The sequence below is a fragment of the Euphorbia lathyris genome, chromosome 3 (genome assembly GCF_963576675.1).
Source record: "Euphorbia lathyris chromosome 3, ddEupLath1.1, whole genome shotgun sequence".
NCBI classification, from domain to species: Eukaryota; Viridiplantae; Streptophyta; class Magnoliopsida; order Malpighiales; family Euphorbiaceae; genus Euphorbia; species Euphorbia lathyris.
The window spans coordinates 82,296,175-82,312,275 of record NC_088912.1 but is presented as its reverse complement, the minus strand read 5'-3'; the positions used below and the strand labels follow the sequence as shown (position 1 = coordinate 82,312,275).

The 16,101-nt window shown below is 35.7% G+C and overlaps 1 protein-coding gene across 1 annotated transcript; it reads right to left on the bottom strand.

Moving 5' to 3' along the window:
• Window positions 1-1,673: 1,673 nt before the first annotated feature.
• On the bottom strand, window positions 1,674-9,489 carry LOC136221614 (uncharacterized). Its single transcript, XM_066009000.1, has 6 exons — window positions 9,219-9,489; window positions 8,893-9,023; window positions 8,016-8,105; window positions 6,798-6,850; window positions 2,549-2,651; window positions 1,674-2,238 (listed from the first exon to the last, which is right to left on the bottom strand). The coding sequence occupies exons 1-6, from the start codon at window positions 9,448-9,450 to the stop codon at window positions 2,113-2,115; spliced, it is 735 nt and encodes a 244-aa protein (XP_065865072.1). The 5' UTR covers window positions 9,451-9,489; the 3' UTR covers window positions 1,674-2,112.
• Between the last annotated feature and the right edge of the window lie 6,612 nt (window positions 9,490-16,101).

Here is a 16,101-nt window from a genome sequence, read left to right as displayed (position 1 = left end):
AATTAGAAGTATGTGAAATTCAAGATGCCAAAACTAGGAAGATATACTGCATCCCACCTTGTAGTTTACTTAATGATTTCAATGATATGGAAAAAATGACAACAGATATAATACTCACGTCGCGTGTAATGTCATTCTCGTATCCTTACTTACTATTATAATTATTCATTTTATCATTATCCTAACATATAATTTAATTATATAATTTAATTTATGGATATCACAGATATTCATATCCGTTAAGAATAAGGAAACATAAATAAAATTATATTATATAAATTTAATAAAATTCACAAATTCAATCAACAATTTAAAAATTCAAAACACTTAAATCTGTAAGAAACTCAAATTATCAAGAAAGTAAAAGACATAAAATAAATAATTCATTTTAATACTTTTCATTTTCTCCATCCCAATCCCTTTTTATACAGGGCTCGAATAGTCTCGGATACTCATGAAATCTATACCCATTGTCATCTCTAAAAAGCAATCAACAAATAGCAACAACTTTACAATTTCAACTTTTTGTTTCGACATACCCGCTTGGTTCTTTTTTTATTGTGCTACTCCTAACAGTAGATATAAAGTTTTTACTAGCAATGAAAAATAACTATTAACTCTTTTGAAAGGAAAATTAGATAATATCTACAATCAAGAACAAACTAACAATAAAATCAATTAAACAACAACCATTAAATCAAATAGTTCTTATAAATCACTCAACATTCCATTATTACGTATGCTAAAAATGTTTTTACAGAAAATATGTATGTCAAAATCTGGTAAAGACAAACTGCTGGAGTTTTGGACTAAATTACCATTGCACTTGTTTATGGGCCCGAATCTAACTAGTTTGACACATAAATACTGGGGAAAATTACACAGAAATTCATCTTTTAAAAACTATTTACAACTATATCACGTCATAATTTTAGATTATGTCAAACTAGTAAAATCAGTCATTTTAATATATTTTAAGGATTAGAATTTATAAATTAGAAGTCTAGAATATATTTTCTAGGGTTTATGATTTATGAATTGGAGTGTAGAATTTTTAAATTATAGTATAAAATCATAATATATAGAGAATAATGACATATTAAGAATTAAGTTTGGTAATATGACTTAGTTGTAATTTTGTACTTAATTATGATATTCATGTATTTGACCCATAATACTCAAGCTTTTTACCTGAAAAATATAATTAGATATAAAATTACAACTAAATCATACCATCAAAATTAATTCTAAATATATCACTTTTTTCTATATATATATATATATATATATATATCAAAAATATGTTTTTATATCCTAATCTTAAATCCTAAAAAATATATCGTAGATATATAATTTATAAATGTTAGTCCTTATAGAAATAATAAATTCAAATTATTACTTACATAATTGTAGATAATATTTAAAAAATGAATTTCAATGTAAATTCCCCTAAATATTTCTGTCCAAATTCAACCCAGTCAACACTGATTTCTATGGAAAGGATTGAGAAATGGATTAAGTATCAAAAATTGTGGTTCTTTCAGTCTAAAAGAACTTCTTTGACTGATATAATGCATAATAGACTGGGATAGATCCAACACTCAGTTAGGAAGATGCTGCTGCTGCTATGGTACAAAAGCTTCATGTGAATACAGGTATAAGAGAGATCAACAAGACACATCCAAAGCAAGAAAATACATTAGAAAACGAAACCAAAAAAGAATTTATCTAGAGTCACTAACAGATCTCAGATTCCTCATGTTTATGACTAGTATCTACGAACATGTCGCCAAGGCAAATCTAACTTATAGCATTTTGATGCATCTCCCTCTCTTAGAAAGGCACCGTCACTATCGCCTACTTGCAAGAGAGGCTCCAGTCCTGTTTCAATAGGTCTGCTATCATCAGAGGAGGCAAGCACCATATGAACCATGGACAATAGTTCTATAGGCTAGGATCTCTAGAACCGGAAATTTGAGCTCATAACATGGTCGTCCACAACGGCTAAATCGAGTCTACATATTTACCTTGTGACATAATATGATAGTTTCTAAGGGTAGGCTGGTTAGGTGCTCCATAAGATTCTAGTTTTACAAAATTATAATCTCCACTCTAGTTTGTTGCCAAGTTACTATCAGCTTCCTCCAGAATCACTTGCGTAGATGAACCAGTCGAGAATCCCAAATGTAGCATTAGCTCTTCCAAACGATTTGCATTAGTAAGGTACAAGTGACCAATCTACAAAGAGTATTGCAATCATGTGAGAATACAGGAATGAAAAGATCTCTACACGACGAAGTAAGTTTCCTAAAACTCTTTTCAACAGTCAGAAAGATGCATATATGCAATCCAAGTTCCTCTCCGAGGCATTTTTTCCAAAGGAGGGACGTAGGAATGGTAGATGAATATCCATGAATTCCCAAGGAAAGGGTTGTTTTTCTTATCACATATATATGCAAAAAGAAAATCCCAAAAATTATCTAAACTGTGTATGGAAACACAAAAAGTATATATTATTATGGAAACCACAACATAGATGAGCACTGACCAGTGTTTCCAGAGAAGATGCTCTATTATAAAGTGCTGTCCCGACACGCTTTTTTGTCCGTGTTTTTGCTGAACCACTATTCTTTCCCCAACGTAGAATTTCTCTGCATTGAAAATTATAAAATGCCATTGATCAAGAGTTCAGGCAAACTGTAATTGTGTATAATCGGTACAGATTAAGCAGCCAGTTTACAAGAATTTTGAAAATTTGGATCAATTGTTAAAAGGCAGAACTCTGAAGTTGGTACACAGAGGATTAAAGATTACTAAAAGGAAAGAATGTGTTTGATGGCAACAACTCTGGATCAGAATTTACAAAATTTGCTGGTTGTGGTAAGGGTTCCAACTCAAAAACTCAGTGTTTATTTTCACATTTAGATACTAAATAGATAGTAAATACAGGAGCTCCTGTGCACATGTGTAACGATTTGAGCTTATTGAATAACTCCAAAATTTTATCTACTTCAAAATTGGTCAACATTCCTGATGGAAATACACAACAAATTAACATTTTGTTTGGTTCATCTTAGTGAGGCATTGCAGCTGAAAGATACGTTGTGTGTACCCGAATTTCATTTCAATCTTGTCAGTGGGTAAGTTGCTCTGAGACAATAAGGTTGTGATACAATTTCAATTCAAGTTAATTGATGTCTACTGCAGGACACAGGATTCTAGCAAGCTTACTACAGTAGGGTTGTTTCAACAAGGATTGTACAATCTCAATCCATAGATTTTGAAGCAGCATTACTAAGGGTCTGCTTTGTTTGTAAACAGTGTCAACAATACAAAACATGTTAATGCTAGCTTGTGGTATGTTAGCTCATGTATCTCATGTTACCTTAGCTAAGCATTTTGCTTTTCCACAATTGCAAATGTCAAATGACTGTGAAGTTTGTCATAGAGCTGAAAAAGCTAGAAAACCTTTTCCCAGCAGTGTAATAAAGACCAGAAGCCATTTGATTTACTCCATATTGACGTTTGGGGGCCATATAAGCAACCAACATAAAATTAGGCCAGATACATTTTGACAATTGTAGATGATTTTCCTCGAATAACGTTGACTTTGTTGTTCGCTTCAAACACTCAAGTTTCTGTTTTGCTTGATACTTCTATCAAAATGGTGTCAATTCAATCTCACTCAGTTGTTTAGAGGATAAGGACAGAGAATGCATTGAACTTCTTAGCAAGGATACTCAACAAGTGCTACATCATCATGGTATTCTTCATAACAGATCTTGTGTTCACACACCACAACAAAATGTTATAGAAACAGCATGGGCACTGCTATATCAAGCTCAGACACCTATTCAGTTTTTAATTGGCAAAGCCCGTATTCTCTTTTAATATAATCACCGGATTACCAATGTTTTAAGGCTTTCGAGTGTTTATGCTATATTGCAAATACCAAATCTCAAAAGACTAAGTTTGAAACCATATCACAGGAATCTGTGTATTTAGGTTTCTCTCCAAGCCAAAAAGGGCACAAGGTCTATAATCTTGATACAAATAGAATTTGTGTATCCAGGGATGTTGAGCTTTATGAAACTAAGTTCCCTTTTACTGATCAGAATCCTACTTCTGAAGGTTCTAGCAGTTGGCTTCCTACTTTTGAAGATTTGACAGATTATGTGCAGCCAGTTGGCAGCAATGTTGCTCAATCAGTTGCTACTACCAAGCAGCATCTGCGTCATCCCATAGGCACTACTCAACCTCTATTTGATTCATCTGCTTCTGTTCTACCAAATATCTCGGCAATGCAGTCTCCTGCATCACATGATTTTGTTTCTCCTTCCATTATGTTTGGCAATAATGATTCGGAATGCAGAGAATCTGCACCATTGAATCTGTTCTAGCTCCACCACCTCCTACTCTAAGGCAATTTACCAGACTCAAGAAAACTCCTAGTTGGATGCCGGATTAACAATGCTCAAACTACCATGATTGATACAACCAGTGGTCATTTTGGTTTTCTCTGCTAATCATCATGCTTTGCTGGCCAATATAGCCAAAATTAAGGAGCTTAAGTAAAGTTTTTCTTGCCATTGCAACTGCCAGACATTGGCCAATTCATCAAGTAGATATTAATAATGTTTACTTGCATGTTGCATGGATATGTAGATGAAGAGATATATTTAGAGCCTCCTGCTGGGTATAACAAAGCATAAAAAGGACAAGTTTGTAAGTTGTCAAAGTCCTTGTATGGTTCGGAGCAGGCTGGCAAGCAGTGGTATAAGAAATTCACAGGCAAATTTGTGGCTATGGGATTCAAAAAGTATTACCATGACTACTGCTTGTTTACCAAACAAATTGAAGGTGATTTTCTTGCAATTGACATGAATGTAGATGAAGCACTTATAACTGGTTCTTGAAAAGCTTTAATAACTGAAGCAAAGGTTGAATTGGATATGGCATTTACCATTAAATACTTAGGACATGATATGCCACTGAAATTGCAAGATCTTCTAGGATTCTCATTTCTCAACACAAATACATATCTGAGATGACTACAGATGTTGGTTTACTACAAGCCAATGCTGTTACTAGTCCTAAACCTAGTGGAGTACAATGGGATTCAGCATCTTCTTTATGTACAGATACAGAAGAATTATCGAATGGTTGTTGTATCCAGGCTTCACCAAGCCTGAGATCTCGTTCATTGCTCAACAACTCAGTCAATTTATGACTGCCCCCTACTGAGTTACATATGGATGTGGCTATTCAGATGCTCAAATACTTGAAAGGGACTGCTGTCGTTGGTCTTTTTTATTCATCAGTGAATGATTTTCAGCTTACCAGCTACTATTATTTTGATGCGGGGCATCTCCCTCTGGGATCGGGCCCGTATGAAGGAAGTCGGAGGAAGAACCAAGCACGAGCAACAAGCGAGTAAAGAGGTCCAAAACAGTGCCACACAACACACCATCAGCTCGGGCACGCTCCGCGTGGAGGAAGGTTTGATCCGGAGAAAAGTTCAGCAGCCAATCTACGCTCCGCGTAGAATTAGGCAAGCTCCGCGTACCTTCATTTTAAGGAACTTGCTCCTTACTCCAGCTTCCTACTTAATTACAATCCTGCCACTCCTTATTTACAACCCATGCCACTCCCTATTTACCATCCATGCCACCCCTTTATATTTAACCCAATTTACCCTTATCTTGGTATTTTAATTAGTTGTGTGCTTTACCCTTTATTGTAATTTAGCAATTAGGTTTTAGATGATATAAATTCATCTCTTTCATTGTAATTCCTTAACTTTTTATCAATCAATATTATATCTTCTTCCTTGTGAAGTTTGTTAAGGTTTTCACCTTCAACAATGGGGATTTCATTATTCCTATGGATTTAGTCCATGAAACCCGGGATTCACTCCTTCTAGTTTAGTTAGAGAAGAACATCTTTGTTAGTTTACGATTAAAACTAACACGTCCCGAAACGATCCGTATCAGATTTTGATAGAGACGGATGAAAAAGGACACAAAGGCCTGTTACTGGTTATTGCATCTTATTGGGAAAATCTCTTATATCTTGGAAATCCAAGCAACAAACCATAGTTAGCTACTCCTCTGCTGAAGGAGAGTACAGAGCTACGGCAACCACTGTGTGTTAACTCAAATGGCTCAGTTATTTGCTTGGAGAGTTCCATGTTGCAGTGCATTTACCGATTTCGGTGTATTGTGATAATCAAGCAACCATTTATGTAACTGCTAATCTGATTTTTCATGAGAAAACTAAACACAACTACATTGATTGTCATGTGGTTAGAGAGGATTATGTTTCAGGTTTCATTGGTACACCCTGTGTTCCATCTCAAGAATAGTTTGCATATTTCTTCACCAGATCACTTCCTTCTAGTTCTCAAATGAATCCTGTTATGTGCAAGTTGGGTTTTTTGTTTGTTACATCTCCGGCTTGAGGGAGGAGTATTGAAGTATATAGCAACTCATGTGATGGATATTAAGTAGCTCAATAAGGCGGGAAAGCTTGTTATGTTTGTTATGTTGATGTGGCAATAGGCAACACAAGAAACACATGCTCATGCTTATTTTTCTTCTTCACATGTTTTTGTATATATATTGTTTTCTGCTCATTAGTAAGAATTAAGAGCTTTTCATCATTTTCTCCTAAGTTTACATTTGACAAGAACAACAATGGCATGACCACTCCATTGCAAAGCTCATTATGGTCTACCATACATGATGCAAGTGATTAAATATGACAAAAAGGCAAGAAAAGTTTATGCTTTCACCAACCTTTCTTTTTCTGACAGGAAATCATCACTAAGAAGTTTTCGGAGCAACGCATCCTGATAGCAGCAAAGAAGATATCAGAATGTGCAAAAGCACAAGATAAGAACTTACAAGTACAAACTTGAATCAAAAAATGTCAAAGGGAGAAGACCTCTAGCACCTCATTAGGTGTAGGGGAATAGTGAAAGAAAGAAGCAACAGTAAAATTTAGTAAGATGTGTAATCAAAGCAATTTTCTATCTTCTCTAGCAGCACTTTACCCAAAAAAAAGTGAAATTAATATCAAAGACAATGTGGAAAAGGGAGAAAAGATTCATAGTTACATTATAATAAGAGGTCCTAGTTATACTGATTTAAAGTAGCCTCAGATACAAGATTATTTATGGCCAATCACATGATCAAGCTCTAGAGAGAGTAACAATTTCACCCTTGCATTGCAAGTTGTAAATAAATGTCTAACTCACTCCAAAAGGTATCTAAAAGGGGGAGGAGAATTGTCTCACATATAAGGAGCCATATGATTCCCTAATCAACCAATGTGAGACCCTTAACATATTCCATTCACACCCAGAGCTACTTGGGAGTGTGAATCAAATACACACGAGTGACCCACCATTGAAATATAAGGCTCTTATACCATGAAAATAAGACCCTAACTCATCCCAAGAAGTACTTCAAAGGGGAAAAATGACACATTTTGGATAGTTTTCCAACTTATTTACACGATGATGGTAGTTTTCAACTTATTTTCAGGTTTGGGTGAATTTAATTCACCCTGCTAGTCACATTGGCGGACGAATTACCTCCGCCAATTACAAAGGCGCGAGGTCAGAAAATTCTGATCTTGTCTGCTGAAGTGTGGTGCATAGGTTCCCCGCCCCCCATCCGCCTATATGGCAGGCAGATGAACAGTCTCCCCCTGCCATAAGGCGGTTAGGTGCGATGCATCCTAGAGAATATGATTCTCTGCCCTTCAACTCATCAAATCACGCATGCAACAGACAGAAACTTTGAATTCCAAGTTATAGACGGGAGAATAAGTAGAAGTTTGTCATAGAAAATACTGCTGAATAATTATGGATTGTCAAAAATAAAGAAAAAGCGTATGCTAACTATTACAATTTACAGAATTGGGAACAAATAGATGGCATCCTGAGTATAATCAAACAATAACCACCAGAAGTAATTGCGAAGAGACGAATTCGAAAGAAAAATATGTACCTGTGCTTCAGACCGTACTACTGCCATTACACGACTGTTGTATTCCTCAATACTCAGTGGAGGAAACAAAAAATGTCTGCGAGCATATAGCTACATAATGCACCAAAAATAGATGTAAGGTATACAAAGAAGCAGAACCATTTCTGAAAAGTAAAATGATGCTTCGAGACACAAACATATTTTCTAACTTGTCTCATAAATGAAACTTCCAAGTTATAAGTTGAACATGTTCCTAAAGAAGGCCTTCTACATAAAGATTAAATTTTGCCTGGATTAAGTCATTAATTTTACCTTAAACTACCAATTAAGGTAGGCCTGAGTTGGCTATAGTAGCAAGGGCCTCTAGCCACTTAAATCAGGTCTCAAGTTCGATTTTTGTTGAATGCAAAAAAACTTTAATTGAGAGAAGGGCCACCTAGAAGGTGCTCGATCAACCTCAAACCAATTAATCAATACTTACCAAAAAACATAAACATGACTTCCTTATTTTTTGCAGCAATCAGAAATAATGCTGAAACTTTTTGTTAATACATCATCTTCTTATCAGGATTGCTGACCGGCTAGGATGCACAGAACCATTGTTCACTGGCGTTTCGGCTTTTCATGTCCCTTTCCATTTCAGTTTCATTTTCGTGTCCTAGCTATGTTTTTTCTAGAAATAACATTTCTTGGTGGTTGTTTTTGTTTCAGTTTCCGTGCAACATAGCTGACCGGAGAAACAAATTGCCCTTTCTGGAATAAAAAAGGAAGGCATGTAAGTGCTGCCTAGTGCAGTGCCTACAACATGGTTACATGGGCATGAATTGCCTATAGATACAATACAACACAAGCTTATGCTGAGCTTAGCTTAGCTACCAAGAAGAATTTCATGACTCACCTCAAATATGCTATCTCCAATATATGCTAAAGCTGCTGCATTAAAAACTGATCGAGGCTTCTCCACTTTTGGTGGTCTTGGCATCCATGTATCATATCCCAAATATGTCTCATCCAATTTCGTCAAAACCCCTATAAAATTCCCAAGTAAAAACGACAAATCAGACAAATTCATTCCAAAATTCTAACGAATCCAAAGTTTAAATCAATTCAGAAAGTAGTTCAGCAAGTAAAAGCTCATTTCACATTGTGGATTCAAATTGCCATTTTAACTGCTATTACAATTAGCCAGAAAACTCAAACCTCATCCAACGTGAATATGGTTACCTTGAGCAATAGTATTGCGCTTGAGAAGGTCTGAAACTGATTGAGGAGTTAAAGTGAGAGATGATGAGGAAGGTGAAGGAGGAGGAGTAAATGTGGATGGTTGAGAAATGGGGGTTTTCTTGGGTTTTCGAGGAGCATTAGGATTGTATGGAATTCGAAACTGGGTATCCCATGAAGCTCTTACTCTCACTAAGGACATGGCAGATAGGGTAGTTAGCATTTGCAATTGCATTTCAATTGAAATGCTTCATTCGGTAGAGAAATATGCTTGCTCATATCTGGATAGGCTTCGATTCGAGCATTGAGCTTTTCGGCTTCTTCAATCTTGTCCGATTAGATCTTGGGCTCGTCAATTGGCCCATTGGGCTTTTGGTAGTCTTGTGCAGTATAGGGTAAATTCATAATTAACCTTTTAATTTCAAGGATCAAATACATGAATATCATAATTAAATATAAAATTATAATTAAATCATATTACTAAATTTATATTGTAATATATTATTATTTTCTATATATTATAATTTTACCATAATTTAAAAATTCTAGACTCCAATTAATGAATCATAAACCCTAAAAAATGTATTCTAGACTCCTAATTTATAAATTATAATCCTTAAAATATATTAAAAGTACTTACGGGGTGTTTGTTAGAGTGGATAAAGACATGGGGATAGGGATAAAAAAAAACAGCTATCACATGTTTGTTTTAGAGATAAGTTAGAAAGATAAGAGATGGATATGAGTCTTATCCCTCAAATCTTATACCCAATAGCGGGTGGTATAAGGAGGTGAGATAAACTCTTGCGATTTTAATAGGATAAAAAAGTTCATCTTATCCCTTAAATTAATGTTATGTAGTTTAAATAAGGTTAAAATAGTAAAATGTATTATTTTATCTTTATCTCTATCCCACATACCAAACATTGAATAATAATTATCGACTATCATATTTTTATCTTTATCTCAACCATTTATCTTTATCTCTATCTCAACCTTTATCTTTATCTCTATCCCACGAGAATAACAAACGCACCATGATTTTACTAGTTTGATATAATTCAAAATCATTACTTGACATAATTGTAGATAGTTTTTTAAACATGAATTTATATGCAAATTTTCCTAGTTTCAACTAAACAATACCGAAACCAAATCGGAAAATAAGATTTTTTTTTAGAAAAAAAAAAAAATTGTTTCTTTACATATCGACATAAGTAATTAAAAAATTACAATCCAGAAGTATAAAAAAGTTTCAATCTGTATCTTCAATATCATAGATATTGATAAAACAATAGTAGACAGTATTTGAAACTGTTTTTGACGCAACAAGGAGAAACACACTTCATCCATAATTGATTTCGTAGTCTTTTTCTTAAGGAATGACTTCGTGATCTTTCAATGATCCAGATCTATATGATGACAGATAATATTCTCATGTTTTCTACGTAGGAAAACATGATAACGCTCATATAAAGAGACAGTCGACAACCACCCATAAAAGGAGAAAAAAAAGGATATGGTATCAAAATAGGCCTATGGTCTTTGGGGAAGTATCAATTTAGGCTTCACATATAAAATAACACCAATATGGACTTAACATTTAAAAAAGGGTACCAATTTAGGCCTCGATAACGAAACGTGACACGTTATTCATATTATTCTGTTAAGTTCTGTCAATTATATGTGGAGAGAGAAATCAGAATTTAATGGAGTAATATGAATTACGTGTTAGTTTCGTTATCAAGTCCTAAATTGGTACTATTTTTTAAACGTTAAACGCATACTAGTGTTATTTTGTACGTTGAGCCTAAATTATACTTCTCCAAAACCCATAAATCTATTTTGGTACTTTATAAAAAAAAAACTATAAATAAAAGAAGAAACTATCAAATCTCTCTCAACTAAAAAAAAAAAAAAAAAAAAGCTAGAAATGAAACAGAAAAATTAACTTATTATGTATATATAAATACACATAAATTAAATATTATTTTTTATTTTTAAATTAAAAATATTTAAAAACCTCAAATTTATTTATTGAAGTGTTCTTTTAATTAAATTTTATTAATTATATTGACTTTTAAATGAATAATAATTATCATAAGTTTTTCTTTCTAAGAAAAAGTTAGAAAAAATATACTTGGTCAATACAAAGATCAACAATTGAACATAAAAAAAAGTTTCAAGCAAAGCAACAATTACAATAACAATACAAAATCAAATAAAAGTTATATCAAGAAAATAATATGTAGATTTACGAATTGAAGCGTGTCGATTTTCATTGTCTTCGAAATCCTTCTATATCGAATATCATCACGCCTCTCTCGCAAAATACTCCAATCCATTAAAAAAATTATGTGCATCTAATAAATTCTTTATATAGTTTGGAATCTGATTTTTTTTTTTTTCATTTGTTAGCATATAATATTTATTTTTTAAATTTAGGTCTGAATAATAGACTTGAGGTAGTGTTTCGGTATGTTAGAGATAGAATTCGGGCTCGTCTGAATAGCTGGAAGGCCAAATTCCTTTCTCGAGCGGATAAGGAAATTTTACTGAAAATTGTCATCCAAATTATGCCATCTTATGCCATGAGTCTGTTTCTATTATCTGAGATTATTTGTTCTGATTTGGAGAAGATGATGAACTCCTTCTGGTGAGGTTCTATAGGACAGAATGGTGCTGGTTTGCACTGGAAATCTTGGGATAAAATTTGTATTCCGAAAGAGGAAGGCGGTATGTGGTTCCGACGAATGCATCAGTTTCATTTAGCTCTACTTGTTAAATAGGGATGGCGCCTACTCTCTAATCTCGAGTCACTAGCTGCAAGGGTCTACAAAGTTCGTTACTATCCTGATACTTCTTTCCTAAACCCTGAGGTGGGTAACAATCCAAGCTTCATATGGAGAAGTATAATGGCCACAAAACATATCATATCTACTGGTGCAAGAAGGGTAATCGGAGATGGTATAAGGATAACTGGGATGAGCCTTGGCTCCCGAACGAGGATCCATATGTGGCGAGCTCTCAGTTGATGGGGTGGACTGTGAGCTGGTGGCGGATCTCAGAGCGCCTGAAGCGTGGGATTGGGACTGGGAGTTATTACGGGGTTTGTTCACGGATTGAGATTTTGATCTGATTTCGTGAGTTCAGTTTAGAATTCGACAAGTAAATGGCTCGTGGGGTTGGAAGTGGACTTTCTCAGGACGTTTTTCAGTCAAGAGCACGTACCTGAAGTTGACGGAGGCTATGGCAGACCCGCTTCATAGGATTTTTAGGGTGGATTGGAAGTTAGTATGGAACCTTCAGGTTCCTCTAAAGGTTTGAAATCTGTTTTGGAGGGCTTTGTTAGGCTGCTTACCGACCCTTGCTAATCTTTATAGACGGTATACATCGATTGATCAATAGTGCACTCGTTGTCAGGTTTAGGAGGAGTCATTATTTCATGTGCTAACTTCCTACAGGACGGTTCGGTCTGTCTGGAATTTTTCGACCCTCGGAGATATCAATGTGCGGGTCTCATCGTTCTTGGACTTCTGGGCATGTGTTGTAGCGTTGAAACCTGCAATGATTATAGAGCAGGCAGTGATGGTCTGCTGCACAGTATGGATGGATCGAAATGAGGCTTTATGGAATGGTGTTAGTGTCCATATTGGCATAACGTTTAGTAAAGCTGCTGCGTTTTTATTTCAGTGGCAGATAGCTCGTGACTGTATCCATCAACGACACTCTCATCAGCAGATTGGGGCGGATCGGTGATCTCCCCCTCAGGCGAATCAGTATAAGGTAAATGTGGATGGCGCGTTGTTCAGGGAATTGGGTATCGAAGGATACGGATTCATCATTCGGGATGTGAGAGGCATTTTTGTGGTAGCTGCTAATGGTATCCTTCGCTGTCCACTAGAACTTCTACTTATCGAAGCCTTGTTCTTTAGGGAAGCCCTGAGTTGGTTAAAGTCAAATGACTGGGAGAATCTGGAGCTCGAATCGGACTCACAAATACTAGTGTATGCACTTCAATGAGAACTAGTGGCAGTTCGACACTAGAGCACATTATTGGCGACTGTCAATCTCTCTTGAAGGACCTAAAGACTCCCTTAGTTACTTTTATTCGGCGATCAGTGAATTATGTAACTCATTGCTTTGCAAGGGTTGTTAGTTCGGAGTGTGATCGTGGGGAATGGAATTCTGTTCCCCCTACTTTTGCTTGTACTGCTCGCTATTCTGATTATCCTCAATAAATTTCAGTATCCATTTAAAAAAAAGACATGAGTTGAGATTATTATTAATTAAGTCTAACTTTAATTTGCCAAATAGAAATATCAATAGTAACAGACTTACAACATGAGCATTACAAAAGCCTTATCTACACAACAATCCGTTAAAAGTAATCGGGTCAAAGTTAAGTTAATTAAACGATTGATAATAGGTAAATAAACTTTCAATTTGTCAAAAAATTTTGATTGGCCTTCTAAAATTTCAAAGTATTCTAATAGCTTCTTTAACTTGCATAAAGTGTTCCAACAATTCCCTCAACTTGCCTAAAATGTTCAGTTAGTTCCTGAACTTGCATAAAATGTAATCAATTAATCTATATAAAAAAAAGTAAGCTGCATGCGGAAGATATGTTGCACGCGCCTTAGAATATTATTACATAATTCACATAATAGATTAAAAATGAAGTTCTTACTTGATCAAGGGGACGTGTGGGAGGCGAGGGAGGCGCCGCTGGATGTGGCGCTGCGACTAGGGGAGAGTGCTCGGGAGGACTGGGCGGCTGGATCGGCGCCTATTTTGGACGCAGGGGGCAAGGCGCCTCCGATCGCAGGGGGCGAGGCTGGGCGCCGGGTGTGCCTGGTGCCGGGTGGAGCGCCGATGGTGCCTGGCGCCGGGTGGAGCGCCGATGAAGCTGGGCAAGGTGCAGGCAGCGCCGGGCAGTGCCGGGCAGGCTGGGGCGGCGGTAGGGGGGCAGGCTACCTCGGGTCAGGTCCATATTAATAGAGCGGGTACTTTTGGTGTTGAGTGTGGTGCTCAGGTGTAGGGAAACGCGGTTTCCCCCAGATCTAGGGTTAGTATAAACGAAGTAGGGAAAAGTTCTTGGAAAGATACGGTTATGGGGGTGGTCGAGGAGGAGCCTTGTATGGAGGAAGTGTTGATGGTGGGGGAGTCTGATGATATGTACTCTGATTCTGATGAAGAGGAGGGTGTCCAAGACGATCCTCTTTGTCCGGTGATTAGACTCTCCTCAGCTGAGAAGCGGGAGCTCAGAGAGAAATGGAAGGTGTCTCTAATAGTTACAGTGCTTGGAAAGAGAATTAGCTTTAACTATTTTGCCCAAAGGATCCAAGCTCAGTGGGCAAGGAAAGGGAAAGTCAGTATTACTGACCTGGAAAATGACTACTATGTCATTAAAAAAAGTGGGTAGTTAGTTATATGTTTTAATGAAAGGGAAGAAATAAATAAGAACATTACAATAGAATGCACGTACTGCGAATCCGCCTCGAAATGGGTGTGGAAGGGTTTGTTTATACGGGGAAATTATTAGTTATGTAGATGGGCACATCATTATTTTCTGTAATAGTAACATCAACTAAATTGGTTGAATTGAAAGTTGGTGATGAAGCTACTTGTGAGGTGTGAATGCATAATTTTTTCTCAACGTGACCCTCGGTAATTTCAGTACCAAATGAAGAACAATTATATGAATCTGCTTTAAGGATGAAGTGATAAACAATTAATTAAGTGTTTAAAGTATAGATATTTTTGAAGTATTACAAATGTTTAATTTCAAATTACCTAAAGTAAAAGATATGGGAACTTCAAATAAATCGTGTATCGGAAAAGGGAAGGATGATGAAGAGGACATGGTTCTATTCATAAATAAAGAAAAGAACACAAGTTAGAAAAAGAAATTGGAAGTAACCCAATTGAAATCAAATGTTAAGGAGTAGAAGAAAATGAGAATTCATTATTCATTTTTTTGGAGAGTAAAAAGGCAAATAACTTATAACTTTCTAAATCAAAACATGAGGTGTTGTCAACCTAAAGAATTTAGAAAATGATATTTTAAATAAGAAAGTTATTTTATTTGGACGGGAAAAATCAAGCGACCTTGCAGAAATGCAGTTTGAGAATAAGTGTTCTTTTTTTATACATGAGGATTAATAGTAATAATCAGAAACAAAATATAAGTGAACATTTAGAAAAAGCCTGAATATATTTGTAGAGTAACATATTAATACATAGAAATATCTGTCTTAGATTCCATTCACCACATCAGCAAATTTGAAATTTGCAACGGTATCACTGATTTGCCTAAGATAAGCGGTCATTTTATTATACATTTCTTTAAGATGGTCATATTTGGCCATTAGTCTTCCGTAAGCTTCCGAGTCTACAGTGTGAGATATCATTAGGGAGCGAATCTGATTGTTAACAATATTAATTTCTTCGTGGCTGAAATCGACAATGGACACTGTAAACACTGTGCAAATGTTCAAGACATCTAAAAGCAGCTAAATTCTTGGCATCGTCGTAGCTTTCGGAGCTAAAACCATAAAATTCTAATGGTGTGGCATGCTCAGACGAATTTGGGCGAGGCAACTGTAAACATCAACTAAATAGCTCGGTAGCGGGATCACGACTTGTGTGGTCCGAATACTGAGGTAATTCTAATTGGGGCAAAATCTCAGCTAATAAACTATGATAAGGTACTTTGATAATGATCATCTGGCATAATCATAATAACACACTTATTCAAGAGATAAATAAATAAATAGGCAAACAAAGAGCAGAACATGTGCAAATTCTAACAATGTAAACATGTTTGTAAAATACCTTATGGAGTAGCTCAAAGCAATGAAGCAAAGCTCAGTAACTGCTGTAA